General features: G+C 32.4%; 2 protein-coding genes across 3 annotated transcripts; both read right to left on the reverse strand.

Annotated features, from left to right (window-relative positions):
* Window positions 1-16: 16 nt before the first annotated feature.
* Window positions 17-8,468, reverse strand: LOC9316583 (methylesterase 3). Of its 2 annotated transcripts, XM_002880470.2 has the most exons (3): window positions 7,932-8,447; window positions 581-715; window positions 17-488 (listed from the first exon to the last, which is right to left on the reverse strand). In XM_002880470.2, exons 1-3 carry the CDS (start codon window positions 8,304-8,306, stop codon window positions 207-209), a joined length of 792 nt encoding a protein of 263 aa, XP_002880516.1. In that variant the 5' UTR covers window positions 8,307-8,447; the 3' UTR covers window positions 17-206. The 2 variants fall into 2 exon arrangements, with proteins under 2 accessions (XP_002880516.1, XP_020884882.1); XM_021029223.1 differs by lacking the exons at window positions 17-488; window positions 581-715 and adding an exon at window positions 5,371-5,884 and having other exon boundaries at window positions 7,932-8,468.
* A 365-nt stretch (window positions 8,469-8,833) lies between these two features.
* On the reverse strand, window positions 8,834-12,353 carry LOC9316584 (methylesterase 1). Its single transcript, XM_002880471.2, has 3 exons — window positions 11,886-12,353; window positions 9,869-10,003; window positions 8,834-9,293 (listed from the first exon to the last, which is right to left on the reverse strand). Exons 1-3 carry the CDS (start codon window positions 12,294-12,296, stop codon window positions 9,012-9,014), a joined length of 828 nt encoding a protein of 275 aa, XP_002880517.2. The 5' UTR covers window positions 12,297-12,353; the 3' UTR covers window positions 8,834-9,011.
* Between the last annotated feature and the right edge of the window lie 4,839 nt (window positions 12,354-17,192).

A 17,192-nucleotide genomic window follows, 5' to 3' on the forward strand; every position in this document is an offset into this window, starting at 1 on the left:
AAAAAAAAAAAATCAATGGACAAACCATATAACATATTTAATTCTCAGGTAATATAGTTCTCTCACGAATCTTATTCATAAAACCATTCTTATGAATAGTATCATTTGCGTAGTTCTCATACATTATAGATATAGTCTCATTTGGCTTCTTATTGTGTTGGACACTGAGTTTTGTAATTGATATGCAGTGATGATGGTTTATATATTTAGGCATATTTATTTGCAATCTCCAAGAGAAGAGCACATAGTTCTTGAGGCTTGGAGAACATTGGCATATGATCTGCATCTTTGATCTCCATTACTTCTTTCACCGGAAAGTTGTTGATCATCGAACGCTGGTAATCCTCGGGTACCACAAGATCCTTTTCGCATACAATATATATACGTGGAACGGATCCGTAGCCTTCCTCACTGAAGCTACTTTTCTCTGCCAGATTTTTCGTAATTAATGGTTGCGGTCTCACCAACATTTTCGCCAATTCAAGATCCTAGTTCACCACAACAAAAGATTGACAGAAGTTACTAGCATAATCTAATTTTTGCTTGAAAAGAGTGGTTTTTATTAAGCTTAGAGTCTTACTTGGACTGGAGACAACTGATACAAGTTCTTGGCCATGAATTTTGGTCCAAAAAGAGAAAACTCTCGAGGACAGTCAGGTTTCTCGCTAGTAAACACGGTGTCTAACCATTCTTCTCGTGAAATGCCTTGTCTTAGCTGTAGATTTCAGTCAAATATTGTCCGAATCACTTGGTTTTAGTTTCAAAACATTACGTATGTCAAAGGTTTGTGTGTAAAGTCAATAAAAGTTAGAACTATGACTTGTCCGTTTCCGAACGTTCTTGACAGTTATTAAAAGGGGATATTAATCAATCATTGGAGAAAATATTTTAAAATCCACTGTTATTGAAACATTTTAAGCATTGGATTATTTATAAGAAAATATTTATTTCATTAATTTATTCAAAATTTTCAATCTAATAATAATAATAATCTCAATAAATGCATTTTGTACTTGTGAATGGTTGTGTTTTTTTATCGCAACCTTTCGCTAATTTTTTTGTTAAACTAAAAAAATATATTTTTTGGTTTATTTTTCTTAAAAATTGTAATCCGAATAATTGTCTTCTACGGTTGCGCCTTTTTATCATAACTCTTCATAAACGGTTGTGACTATTTAATTGAACCATTGTAACATTTAGTTTGTTTCACAACCAATTGTAATTTTGGTTTACTTTACAAATCGTTATAAAATTTATTTATTTTTACCTAAAAATATATTTTACGGTTGTGTATTTTTAGAAAGTTGCAATCCGAATAAATGTCTTCTACGGTTGCTTCTTTTTATCGCAGATTTTCATAAACGATTGTAACCGTTCAGTTGAACCAATGCAACAATTAGTTTATTACACGAACAATTGCAACTTTTGGTTTATTTTATGAATCATTATAACGTTTATTTATTTAAACTAAAAAGTATATTTTACGGTTATATTTTTTAGAAAATTTCAATCCGACTAAATATCTTCTACGGTTGCGTCTTTTAATCGTAACTCATCATAAACGGTTGCAACCATTTAGTTGAAATGTTGAATCATTGCATTATTTAGTTTATTACACGAAAAATTGCAACTTTTGGTTTATTTTCTAAATCATTATAAAATCTATTTATTTAAAATAAAAGTTATATTGTACAGTTATATTTTTTTAGAAAAATTCAATCCGAATAAAAGTCTTCTACGTTGCGTCTTTTTATCGTAACTCTTTATAAATGGTTGCAATCGTTTAGTTGAATCATTGCAACATTTAGTTTATTTCACGAACAAATGCAACTTTTGGTTTATTTTATAAATCGTTATAACATTTTTTTTTTGTTTGAATGTATAATTTATATATCAAAATAATGAAAATATATACATCAGTTCTCTAGAAACTGTTTTGCTAGCCATCGTTGGCATAAATAGCTTTAAAAAAAAACAAAAGACAGAAACAGAGCAAATAAATGAATGCAAAACCAGAGCAAGAAAGACTAAAGCAGAGTTATGGACGGAACATAATCCATAATGAACATAATCGTTATAACATTTAATTATATACAATCACATTTCTTGGTGTAACTTTCCATAAATTATTAGTTTAACTTTTTAATTACAAAAATGTATTTAATTTAAATTGTAACTATTTAATTACATTGTTGTAGTTTTGGTTTTGTTTTATGAACCGTTGTAATCTTTAGGTTATTTGACGAACCGTTGTAACATTTGACATATTTGGCAAACCGTTGCAACTTTTGTTATATTTGATATCTACAGTCGCATCTCTCGGTTTCAGTTCTTCATAAAAATATTAAATTTTAATTATTAAAATATATTTAAATGAATTATTGCTACCGTATAATTCAACATAGTAACATTTGGTTTATTTGACCAACCAATATTTTATTCTTTGGTATATGAATGAATGTTGTATTATTTTGGTATCCAACATTCATGTATATATTTTGTTATCTATATTGTATAAAGTTTTTTTTAGTTGTTAATTTTCGTTTGATATTTTCCTCTTTAAATTTTGTTGTAATCGTTTTCTCTCCGACATCGTGGGGGATCGGAGTCCTAGTACTGTTATAGAGTACATAGTGTTTACGTTTAGTTTTATAATATATTTTAAACACAACTCGGAAATCAAATCAAAATATATTTCTGGATAGACTTACTCTAACTGTTGGTCAATGACGTTAACTTTTTTATAGTAAAAATTTAGATTAATATATTTACATATATATAGTATGTATGAGACTTTATATATAAGTTATGTATATATATATATAACTGTTTTACCTAAAAAGTATATAACTGTTATAAATATATATATATATATATATATATATATATAACTGTTTTACCTAAAAAGTATATTTATGTTATATTAAGTTTTTTCCAAGATAATTTATTTTCGTTGCAAAATTTAAGAATTTAAGTTGGTGCTACATAAATATCATGCAATAAAATTTTAATCTAGAAATAAAATTATAAATATAATTTTAAATATTTAATCATTTATAATAGTGAATATGTATATTTTCGGTTTCAATTTAAAATTTTATAATATATAAAAAAGATTTTTTTGGTGTTAAAATGAATATAATATATATTTTTATATTTATATAGAATATTTTGTATTTTGAAAATTTGAAATATTTAATTTATGTAAGTTTAGTTTTGTATATGGAATTAAAATTGATTGGCAAGAAAAATAGTAAAATAAAATAAATGAAAAAATAAAAATTTTAAGAATAATTGCAGGTTTGACACATATAAGCACCGAAAACTTTCTTTCAATACATTAAGGATGTAAAAATACATAAAATCATAATAACTTCCCTTAAATCACTCAAAATCATAAAAATCCTATAAGAACTCATTAAAACCCAAATCATTTCAAATATAGAGTCGAATACATCCCCTAATTTGGCACGAAAAATTCGTACCGAACCGCATCATATTACTTATGTAAGCAACATTCATCCGGAATGGTTCTTTTGAATTTTAATTAAAAGCTGTTGACAACAAAAAAGAATGCATCCCCTAATTAATGAATAACTAGATAAAGCCACAAAAACAAGCGGATGTCAGATATAAATGTAAAATTTTATTGATGTTATTTAAATTTTGAATAGTAAACATTAATCCACACACTTTTACTAATATTTAATTTAGTAATTTATGTTTTCAATAGAAATTCAATCTTACACATTCTATTTTGCTATACATTTTAACTATCTATTTCATCATAATAAACTGAACTTTAATTTTGCACACTCTATCTTATTGATGATATTTGAATTCTAAATAGTAACCCACACATTTTTTATATATTTAATTTTGTATTTTATTAAACTAAATTTCGATTTGACCTATTTTCTTTTTCAATAAAATTTAACTATCTATTTCATCATAATAAAACTGGATTTTAATTCTACACACTTCATCTTAATGGATAAATGCTGATAATTTATAAAAATAATATGTATATCATATAAATTATATATATCTTAGTTGATATAAAAAAAATTAGCAAATAACAAAACATAATTGTTTGAAATATAGTTTTACCTCATGTGGAACTAATTTTAAATGAGTTAAAATTAGTAAATAAAACATAAATAAAAATGATACTAACATTCTCATTAAGTAATCAAAAATTAAATCCTATAAGCCATTTCCCCAAAACATTTATTGTTTCACTTATGACTACATGCGCTAAAATTCTTAAAATAAAATATACGTACAACTATACTAATAATTTAATGCATTTAATCCAAACATAATAAAAAATAAGTATTCAAAAAAAAAATAAGCTCATTAATTTTTCAATTTTTTTTGCTTTTAATTAACAAAAAAAAACACTATATTACAATGATAAATATAATTTTATCCAATTAAATTAATATTCAATAACTTATATGGTTATTTTAAACTTCAACGGTCATTGTTTATAAGTTAATATCTATGCTAAATTATTATTTTCTAACTAATACATGATAAATTAATTGACCAATAACACATGGAAAAAAATATTGTTAGTTTTCTTTTTTTTGTTAAGAATAATAAAAGTTAAAAAGTTTTAGATATAGACATATACATTAGTATATATATATATATATATATATATATATATATATATATGTATTTTTAGCTTCTTTTTTTTCTTTCAGTAAAACAAAATTAAACTTTTTGACACATATCATCGATAGACATGACACGTGTCACGATTACGTAATTTATGAGGATTACTAATAAAGCATTGAGAGGATAAAAGAGAATTAATTTTCAAATTTACAAACTACTATTTTTCAGAAACTGTATTTTTTGAATTTCTGTTTTTTATTTTAAAAGCGGAAGAGGAAACCCTCTACATGTACGCCAAAAATGTCGTGTTTAGGGATATCGACAATTGAGGTATTTCAAAACTTGTCCGTCCAAGTCAAATTGCCCGAAATATTTGCAATGCTCTTGCCGCTGAAATTTTATTTGGGTTCAAATACTATAGAAGCGGTGTTGGCAAGCCAATTCCAGACCATATAAAACAACAACTTCAATCTTCTTGGATTAGAATATCTTCTGTTTTGTCAGATAAACTTTATTGAGTATATCTAATGTTTTTTCTTACTTAGGGGGGTGTATTGGAGTAAAGATTTAGGAGGATTTTGTGGAACTTAGGAAATTTGGGATTTGAAGAGATATTGTGAATTTTTAGGATACTTTCGTTGGAATTGTTAGATTTTAATTTTAAAAAAGAAAAAATAATTTGTGATTTGGTGAGATTTTAAACAGATATTATTGAATGATTTGGTGAGATTTTCTAGAACAAAAAGGAAAAATTGGATTTCAATTAAAACGGAAGTGACGTAACTCGATCGTAGCAAAAACAAATTCCATTGATGTACCATTCCAAAGCTCAAGTCACTGAAATCACCATCAACAAGTACCAAGTGCAAAGAGCCAACCTATAACAATAAGAATTCTCTTTGCAATGTCGTTTGTGCTTTTGAAACATGTCGTTCCATTAAAAACGCTATGACGTGATGGAATTGATAAAAGATGGGAAGGCTTGCTTTGGAGAAAACATGTTGTGGTTGTGATTCTGAGATAGTTTACGCCTTTGTGTTACAACTTCAATATTGAAAACTTGGACGACGAAGACACCAAGGACGACGAAGACGATGGCGTTGGCGACGACAACAAGGACGACGAAGACGATGGCGTTGGCGATGCTACCTGCGGGCTTAAAGGTGGTGGAGTCGGAGTGATTCTTGATGTATATGAGATTAGCGGCGGTACAGATCTGATGGTCGGTAGTGAGACGATCTCTCATGTTTGAAAACCCCTGTTTAGTGATGAACACGAGAAAAGTGAAAGAGAGGATTTTTTTCTGTGATTTTTTTTTTTTATAACAAATTGTTCCAAATACCACCTCTGAAGGTGTGATTTTTTCTATTGGGTTTAACATGTAAAAATGTATACAAAGTCTCCCAAAATCAGTGTTGTGGATTTCTTTCAAAAAAAAATTATGTTTTCAATAACAGTTGATTTGATATAAGTTTTACAAATTGTTGATTGAATAACAAGAGATTACAAGTGATTTTATAGAAATTTCAATTTCAATAACATTGGATTTGGGAAGTGATTTAAAAATCACAAGTTGAATAACAGGTCATTTAAAGAAAATCCCAAAAATTTCTAAAATCCTAATTTCAATACACCCCCCTTAATCTATGCTGAAAAAAGTTTAAGCAATATGTGTGTCGATAAATTTCAGACAAACTAAATGCAAACGATATTAAAATTGTCACAATTATGGGTATATGGGGGATGGATAATACATAAGCAACCAATATCTTATTATTTTTCAGGGGGTGAGTACTAATGTGACATATTGGACCATCTCCGAGTGAGAGGACACAACATGATGGTAGCTCAAATTCTTGTGACAAGTGCGTACGATTTTATCTCACCAAATAATCATAGTTTTGATTCATATCACTTTGTAGATGACCGTATTATAGATCTAAAATAAAGATGTTTTATTTTAGCAAAATAAAAATAAAGATTAAGATCAAATAGTGAATTATTTCTTGAATCACTCTAATAACTTTGATCAATGTTCTTAGACTTAGACAAAAAACTAAAATAGTGTCTGGTCATCAGAAGAACTCAATTTAATTGCAGATCAATTAGACTTAAATTATTTAAATATATTTATAGAAATTTTATATATAGTTTTATAGAATTTTACAAAAAAATCATACCATATTTAACAACACCATACGTAAGAACCTGTACTATGTACGGATAAATTTTATGCTATTTAATTTATTAATTTTTCTATATTAAAATATAAAAATTCGATTAGATTATTATTAATTTTTAATATGTTAGTAATTTACAAAGTAGTTGTGTTTAGTTTTATTGTAAATTTGGATTGGTGACAAATTAACAATGTTTGTTTCATCTTATGTTTACTTAGTAGAAGATTATTAAAAAAAAAATTTGTAGGAAAATTTAATTTTAGAAAAGTATTTTTTGTAGTTTGCATTAATTTTTTTTTAAAAATGCATTATATTACAACGAATATATTAAAAAATTTGTATTTCTTGGTAAGATTTAATATATGATCTTTTGAAATAATAACTTTTGGTAATTTTAGGATTCTTATGTATTTGGCAATTAGTATTAGAATAGTCAAATTAGAAAATAAGAGTGTTTGGCAAGTGGAATAGGTTAATTAAGAAAAGAAAAAAATAAAAAGGTTGGGAAAAATTGTGGGCTTGCCACATTAACAACCAAAACTCTCTTTCAATATATAGAAGATGTGTATTTCAGATTCACCTCTGTTTTCGTTCCAAATTTCTTTCTAGACTATTATGATTACAATATCATTTTTTTTTTCCTTCTTTTGCACACAATGAACCCATCATTATGTTGGGATTAAGAAGCCATAGGTTCTAAAAATTGGTATCATAGCGTTAGTGATTCAAGGGCCATCCGAAAAACAAAGACGAGCCAACTAATTTTCTTAAATCTAGCAAATTCATTTGACCAACGTACATGTCAGATTGTCAACACATGATATAGAGTTTTAATCTTGTAGCATATAAATACAAATATTAAAGAGTTCAAAGATCGAAATCTTTGTATCATATGCTTGAGATTTTGTTGTTAGTTTCTTTTCATCTATATGCTCATAAAAATATGAAATAGCAATCAAAGGTATTCTTAGCATAACTAAGTAAATTCACAGAATTATCTAAATAATATTCTTCAACTCTATTCATCTTTATAGTCATGGACTAGTGTTCACTGTTAAATCATTGATATAAACATTGACTTAGAATAAGACCAAAAAGAGAAAAAGTAAAGGTTGGTTCGAATACCTTATCCATTACGAAGGATGGTGAGTGTGTGGTGTCGGGCATGATAGCTGTCACGAAGACAGAAACAGAGATTTTGTTTGGAAACATATCCATGGCCACGGCTAAACTCAAACCTCCTAAGCTATGCCCAACGAGCACAACCTTCTCATCATTTGGTAGTGAGGTCATTAGTTGCGTCAATGGCTCTGAGTACTGTTCGCATGTGGATATATCAGTGATTGACCTGGTCATGTTTATACCGGAGGCAGCTAGGTCTAAGGCGGTTACACGGTGGCCTGAAGCCTCGAGCTGCGGCTTAACCTTGTACCAGCACCAGGCGCCATGGCATGCACCATGTACTAGCACGAAGTGTTGCTTCCTCTTCTCCTCACCCATTTCGTTCTTTACTATTAACTTTGTCTCTCGACTTGGTACTCTTCACCCACACACGACACAACACATAAATAAAGGGATTTTAAAAAAACTTCTCATTTTTTGAAATGGTCCCTTTCCTCTAGATTTTTATGATATCAAGAACTATAATAATCTGGATTTTGTTTTCTAGAAACAACACATATGGAAGAAAAAGAGAAAGTCTATAAGGATTAGACACCTGTTAATATTTTATAAAAATGTTGAATCTTTCTAAAATTATAATAATTATGATTCATTTATTTACTCATGACTCACGAGTTGAAGCCATGTTCACCGACATAACGTATCTCTTCTTCTTCTTTTTTTTTGTGTTAAAGGTGACATAACATATCTGACTAGATAATTATCTCGAACCATGCGCGAAAATAGAAGATTAATAAAACATAAATTACTTCTCTGTTGTGTGCACACAGAAATAGAAAAGAAAAAGAAGAAATACTTTTCACTTGTATAGTGAATTATATCATAAAAAGTAACAAAGACTGGAATTTTTTTTTTTTTTCCTTTTGTTTTCAGCGAAACAAATTTTATTAAATTCAAAAGAGTTATTACAAAGTCTTATACAGAATTCTTGTAACATAGACTGGAAATTTAAAAACATTCGTTACTATTCATTTGCAACAAACCCTTATTATATCAAATCCAATACATTTTCAAGAAGATTGATTAAACAAAATTTTCAGCGATTTCCAGGAAGTGATCGCAGAGTTGCTGAGGCTTGCAGAACATTGGCATATGATCTGTCTCTTCCATTTCAATCACTAAATTCACCGGAAAATTATCAATCATCCATCTTTGGTGTTCTTCTGGAATTGCTTTGTCCTCTTTGCACACTATGAAAGCTCGATGAACAGATCCATATCCTTCATCTGAGAAGTTCTTCATCTTCGATAAATCGTTAATAAATAACGATCCTGGCCTCTTTAAAAGTAATCCCAGTTCAAGATCCTAAATCAATGTAACAACATATGTCACATTCGGTAGGCAATAGTTCGGTCGGCCAGAAAAATATATATGCTATTGACCATTGATCCACTATCCTTTATATTAATTTTCCATTTATTTTAGTACGTTTAAATTGTTGTTTGAACTATTCCAAAAAATGAAAACTTTTGGTTTTAAATTTTAAAAGTTTTTTTTTAAATAGAAAAATTAGAAATCTAATAATGAAATAGTCTTCATATAAGATCATATTGATTTGAAGACATATTATTGCTTTCAATAATTTTGTAGACCACGAAAAGTGGAAAACGATATATTAAGTATGCATGTAAAAAATGCCTATTTTAAATGAGCATACTTTGTATTATACAATTTTTATAAATAATAGAACATTAAAAAATGATTGATTGAGTCACCAATTTATTCATTGTCCCCAATTTCATCAAGTAATTCAATGATCTCAAAAGAACTTCTGTTTCATTTTCGGTTTTTTAAGAGACATATAAGTATAAGAATGTATGTTAAACAAAACAAAAAGTATGTGGATAAAGTAAATACAACTTTGGTGGAAAAAAAATTACCTCAACTGGAGAAAGCTGGTAGAGACCGACCTTCATGAACTCATGGCTAAAGAACATACTCAGTCCAGAATTATCTGAACCGTATGGTTCGAATTCCGTGCCCATCCATGCTTCTGGTGGCATGTTGCTTCCAAACTTTTACACAATTAAGTAAATAAAATAAAAAAATTAAACACAGATTTGTTTTTCAAGTTTAATACAATTAAATATCCAAGAAAATAAGGAACCGTACGGTGGTAAAACTTTAACAACCATGAAAATGATATATGTTCAAAAAACTACTAAAATTTAGGAAAATTTGAGCCTATAACCATCAAAAATTTAATAATTCAACAAATAACCATAAAAAAATTGGGTTATGATATTTGGCATACATTGTGTAATATATACATATTTACCCTTGTTGTGATACACCACGTAACACCATGTCTTTAACCTCAAACTATCATCTCTTTCTCTTCCTATTCTTATTTTTTTTCTTTTCCTGCAACTTATTTCACGACGCCATATCTCTCTCCGTCATCGCCCAAAAACAGTCAACAACGACACCAACATAATAGTCTATAAGTCCTCCTCCTTAAGGAGATGATGATGTAATCATCGGTAAATGTTCGATCGTCCTATTCCGATGTTGCGTCCGATTCCGATGTTGTAAAATCTTATCCGATTGCCACTTTGTGTAGATGTAGAAGTCACAACCATTGCGGAGCTACCATTAAAACGATTTGATTTGGTAGACGAATTAACCCATTGTCTCGGCCCGCTCCATGACCTTCGTACTAAATAGAACACTACAATGTTCTATTCTATTTTCTAAATAAATTTATTATTTTCAATTTTAAAATTTATTGATATCATCAATTTTAAAAAATATGTTTTGGGTTTGGGTTTAGACGATTGGATTTAGGGTTTAGTATTTTTAAGTTTAAGTTGATTTAAATATAATTTTAAAAAAATAGTATAGTACAACATATATTTTGTGTGATCCTATATAGTATAACATATGTTTTTTTGTTACAAAGACTATTTACCACGTAAAATGTTTATGTCTGTTTTGAAAAATTCAACCTATGATATAATCAGAAAAAAAATCTAAACTTTTTCTAATAGAACTGACAATTTTAATTAATTTATTTTTAAGAACTTTTCTGAAAACAAATATGAAGGGGTAAACGTTTTTTTGTTCAAAGTTCAAAAAAAAAAAAATTAAATAACAAAATGAATATTCCCCTTTTCCAGCACCTATCAGACGTGTACTACACATATGGGTAGTTTTGTCATTTTACAATGTATGATGGTTATGTATTTTGTTTTCAAAATTAAGGTGATATATTCTTAATTTATTTACCAGATTTGGTTATACACTTAAATCATCATAAAATTTAATTTAGACCCCAAGATGTCAAAAAAAAAAAAAAAATTTAATTTAGACCCCACGTGTACATTGTGTATTGTCAATACATGATCTATAGTTATCTCATATAGGCCACAAAAAATAATAAAGTAGATTCCAAAAAGAAGGAAACATAAAAACTCAGAAACGAAATCTTTCATGCGCTAAGTCATTAATATCAGGAATGAAAGTATTAGCTGGTTGGTAGGTACTTAATCATGCTAATTAATATCTTTTTAACAATATGCAATAACAATGGCCATAAAGTACTAATTTATATGCCATGATTACCACTTTAAAGTCGCTTATAAAAATAAAATTTGCCAAACATGACCATAAAAATTTTCTATATATTTTTGATATCTTAGAAGCAATCTTCATTATTCCTGTTAGATTAACTTTTCTTGGTTTGTATACAAAGATTAAATTCTTGGACTTGTCCAACTTGGACACTACTACAAGTTTTTTTACCGTTCAACTTCTAGTCAGCATGAGGCCTAGACCTATTTAAAACTAAAGAAGACTTTGTAGATAAATTCATATTTATGATGGTCTATATACATATCATCAAGAGTAATTTTTTTTTTCATCAAGAGTAAATTACCAAAAGAAAAAAGGAGGTACCTTGTCCAAGACGAAGGATGGTGAGTGTTCGGTGTCGGGCATGAAAGCAGTCAAGAATACAGCGACAGAGATTTTGTCGGGAAACTTTTCCATGGCTATGGCTAAGTTCAAGCCACCAGAGCTATGACCAACGAGCACAACCTTCTCATCATTTGGCAATGAGGTTAGCAGCTTCGACAATGGCTCCGAGTATTGTTCGCATGTAGGGATGTCAGTGATCGACCTGGTTGTGTCTATACCAGAAGCAGCTAAGTCCACAGCGGTTACGCGATGGCCCAACGCCTCTAGCAGCGGCTTAACCTTGTACCAGCACCATGCGCCATGGCACGAACCATGTACTAGTACAAAATGTTGCTTCCTCTTTTTCTCACTCATTCTTCTGACCTTCAATATTTTCTTACTCTCAGTCATACGCAGACAAATATAAATAGAAAGATTTTATAGGTAAATGCTTGTGGAAAAAATAATTGTCGCTTCGGTCCGAAGGAATAGTCTTTAGTTAATGTTATTTTAACTTAACGCTTATCATCACCCAATATAACAATTTAACAAATATATACAGTCTGACGCCGATCAATATGTATTATTTTCTCCTAAGCATTTAATTGATCTATTTTTTATTATCCTAATATAATTTAGATGAATACTTAAATAAAATTTTGAAAAGATTATTAGGGTTGTTGTCTCCGGAAATTTTAACATTTTTATCCCTGGAAACAAAAAACATATTTGTTTGGGAAGTCTGTCAGTTGGGCTTTAACCCAATTAGTTTACATGGTAGTCAGAAATACAGGCGGTCTGACTACTCCCTGACATTAGTCGGAAATCATTCCAAACTCGGGACAGACATTGTGGTGGCCCTTCTGGAAGAAGTCCTCTCTGAAGCATTTCGGAGCGTTTCTACCGGGGCTGACCGGATCAGCCGATAGGGTTTGTCAAAAAAAAAAAAAAAACATTTTTATCTATATAGTTTTTAAGGATTTTTTTTCGTTTGTGTATGAAGTTTTATCAATTTTTAATAAAATTTACGATGACAAAAAAAAAAACTTAAATACACTTTAAAATGAACTCATTTAAATCTAATCTAGTACATATGTGTGCATATTGTTTTGAGCAAAATTTTGGAGTTTGTGAAATTTGATTGGTTTTGGTTTGGAGAATTCGTTGGCGAGTATCGTTAAAGCTTTAGAGAGTAGACGAGACTAATTTCCTCAATGGTCATGGAGATTACTCCGGGTTGGATAGGCTAAGGAAAGCCTTCAGGATGTGACTCAAGGATTAGGGACTTTCAAGGTTCTATGGAACTGTGGATGAGCATGTCATCAATGGCGGAGTTACGTGGCTGGTCCTAAGCATAAACAAGAGAAACCATCGTTTAGGATCTTACATTGTTAAACACTATTTTTAGGAGAATTTTTTTTTTACAGTAACAAAAAAGCCCAACTTTTTTGTTTTGCATAGGACAAAAGAAAATTTAGAAACTTTGGACGCCACTTCATAACCTGCATAATCTTCATCAAGTTTTGAAAAGTGATTCCACTACAAATACAACCAAGGTGTTAAACTATAATTACAAAAAGTAAAACATTATTAATCCACTAAAATAGTTTTTCAGCATGTTAGAATTATATTACGAAAATTTTATCTAGTTCAATTATTTTCGATAACAATTGAAATATGTCAAGGTAGAATCGTGTCTATATTCATCATAGGTAGAAGATATATATACACAAGGACTTGCCTAACTAGATAATATCGTATCTAACTAAATACATGATTTGGAATATTAACATATATCCTATACCCCCCCTCACGTTGGTGCGACGAAATTAGAGACACCCAATGTGGACAACAGTTTCTGAAATTGTGGAGCTGGCAAGGCCTTTGTTAAGAGATCAGCGACTTGATCATGAGTAGTAATGTGGACAGTAGTAATTAGCTTATCTTGAACAGCATCTCGAACTTGATGACAATCACGTTCGATGTGCTTTGTGCGCTCATGGAAAACAGGATTTGCAGCGATGTGTATGGCGGCCTGACTGTCGCAGTACAAAGGTATGGGAGTAGACTGAGCAACACCAAGGTCTTCCATGAGTCCCTTTAACCATTTGATTTCCTTAAGAGTGTAAGCCATAGCTCGGTATTCTGCTTCAGCGGAGGAGCTGGACACAGTTTCTTGTTTCTTTGTCTTCCAAGAGATAGGAGAGGCACCGAGAAAGACAACATAGGCAGACAATGAGCGACGAGTTCGCGGGCATGCAGAGAGGTCCGAGTCGCAGTAGGCAGTGAGTGTTAAAGGATTGTCAGAGCGAAGTAGAATACCTTGATCAGGAGAGCCTTTGAGATAGCGAACAAGTCGAAGTGCGGCTTCCCAATGAGCTACAAGCGGAGTCGCCATAAATTGGGAGAGAATGTGGACGGGATAGCTCAGGTCCGGACGTGTAATAGTCAAGTAAATAAAACGACCAACCAAACGGCGATACTGCTCCGGATCTTCATACATAGGACTTGTCACCGAAGCAAGTTTATGGTTTAGTTCCATAGGAGTCGGAGCTGGTTTGGTCCCCAACAAACCAGCCTCATTGATGATATCAAGAGTATACTTGCGTTGAGACAAGCAGAAACCATCTTTCCCACGAGAGACTTCGATACCGAGAAAGTACTTTAATTTACCGAGGTCTTTCATATGGAAGCACTTGCTGAGTTGTTCTTTAAAATGGTTGATGGCGTCTAAGTTGTTGCCTGCGATTACAAAATCATCAACATAGACTAGCATATGAATAACTGTGGTGCCACGGTTTAAGGTGAACAAGGAGTAGTCTTGATAGCTTTGTTTAAAGCCGAATTCACGAAGAGCAGTCGAGAGCTTGGAGAACCAGCACCGTGGTGCTTGCTTAAGACCATACAAGGACTTGCGCAATCGGCACACTTTCGATGGATCAGAAGATTTAAAACCCGGGGGGAGTTTCATGTAGACTTCTTCGTCAAGATCACCATGAAGGAAAGCGTTATGGACATCCATTTGGTGTACTTCCCATTCTTTGGCCGCGGCAACTCCGAGAAGAGAACGTACAGTTGTCATCTTTGCCACCGGAGCAAATGTTTCTTTGAAATCCACACCCTCTTTCTGATTATTGCCCATGGCAACAAGACGAGCCTTGTGACGTTCAAGTGAACCATCGGCACGAAACTTTAATTTGTAAATCCACTTGCTATTTATAGCTTTCTTTCCAGGAGGTAAGTCGGTAATATCCCAAGTGTGATTAGCTTCTAGAGCATCTATTTCTTTCTTCATTGCATCACACCACTCCTTGATCTTAGCAGCATCTTTAAAATGTTTAGGCTCATTGCTGTCTAAGACCGCAGCCATGAAAGCAATATGGTTGGCGGAAAAACCCGCGTTAGAGAGAAACTTAGTAATGGGGTAAAGAATCGTACCAGAGGCCGTAGTCGAAGACATTGAATCGGAGAGACCAGATGCGAGAGCGTGAGAAGAAGAGTGTACATGAGAAACAACATAGTCTTTAAGTAGAACAGATGGAGTCTTGATGCGATGACCTTTACCAAGTAATTCTGGTAGGCCCGGAGTAGGAGGAGACTCGTCACCTGGAACAGGCAACACAGGAGCCGACGGGGGGGAGACCGGAGACTGTGGTGTGGATGGAACCACAGCTTCCTGCGATGCTGCGTGTCGATCGACACCAGCCTCCTGTGGCGTAGAAGCAACCTCCGACAAGGGAAAAGGAGGAGATACTACCATCGAAGATGGGGAAGGCACTTGTTCCCAGTCATCATCCACGACCGTAACTTGTTGGTGTGGTAGCGACGGAGAGGATTTGGTGGCCAAGTCAGGGAAGACATCCTCTTGGAAACGAACATCACGACTAACAAAGAACTTTCCAGTGTCAAGATCAAACAATCTCCATCCCTTCTTCCCATAGGGATACCCAACAAAAACGCACTTTCGACTACGGGGGCCAAACTTATCTTTATCCCGAGAACGATAATGAGCATAGCACAAACATCCAAAGGTTTTAATCATGTCATATGATGGACGCTTACCAAACAAAACTTCATACGGAGTCTTGTTCTTCAACACAGAAGATGGTGTTCGATTTATCAAATGTGTTGCAGCAAGTATGCTTTCTCCCCAAAATTTCACCGGCAAGTTGCTTTGAAAGAGACAAGCACGTGCGACGTTAAGAATATGACGGTGTTTCCTTTCCACACGTCCATTTTGTTGCGGGGTGTCAACGCAAGAGGTCTGATGTAAGATACCTTGTTCTTGGAAATAAGAACTAAGGCACATAAACTCGGTGCCATTGTCGGTACGAAATGATTTCACCGGTTTGCCAAATTGTCGTGTAGACATGGCACAAAAATTTTGTATGAGTTGAGGGACTTCGGATTTTGCAGACATGAGATATGTCCAGACAGCCCGAGAGTGATCGTCAACAAGAGTAAGAAAGTAAGAAGCACCGCTTGTCGAAGGAGCGCGATATGGACCCCAAACATCGCAATGAACTAAATCAAAACAATCTGAAGCTTTATTATTACTGTCAATAAAAACATCTCTTGTTTGTTTAGAACGAAAACAAATGTCACAACTTTTGAGATTGCCAAGCTCAGGAGAAGATGTAACACATTCTGATAAAGAAACTAAAACACCAGCGGAAGGATGACCAAGTCGACGATGCCACAGCTCAGCAGAAGAAAGACTAGACGCAGTTGCTTTGTGGGAACGTGCTGCCAAGACTCCCGTAAAATAGTACACCCCCTCACGCTCTTCACCTGCTCCAATCAAAGTCCTCGAAAAACGGTCCTGTAAGAAACACAATGTGTCAGTAAATATACCAATTGAGCCCGTTTGCTTGAGAAGCTTTGAGACTGAGATCAAAGTGCAATTAAAGTCAGGCACAAACAAGACATTAGTTAACACATATGCAGAACTCAACGGAAGAGAGCCACATTTGGTAGCTCGAGATGGCTTCCCATCGGGTTTGGTGACTGGTGAGGGTATAATATCAACAACATCGACCAAAATAGACAAGTCACCAGTCATGTGGTGTGAGGCTCCGGTATCTAAAACAACATCGGATAAATGAGTTTTACCAGACAATTTTTCCGAAGAGATGTTGGAGGACTGAGATTGAAGGAGATTGATCAGTTGAGTGATCTGATTAGCGGCATTGTCAGATGGGGCATCCACTCGGGCGTTGTGAGCACGTCCACAACCACGACTACCTCCTTTCATCGGACGTCCACCACGCTGGACAGGACGAGGCGGTGGATTACTGCCACCTTTTT

This window comes from Arabidopsis lyrata (genome assembly GCF_000004255.2).
Source record: "Arabidopsis lyrata subsp. lyrata unplaced genomic scaffold ARALYscaffold_4, whole genome shotgun sequence".
NCBI lineage: Eukaryota > Viridiplantae > Streptophyta > Magnoliopsida > Brassicales > Brassicaceae > Arabidopsis > Arabidopsis lyrata.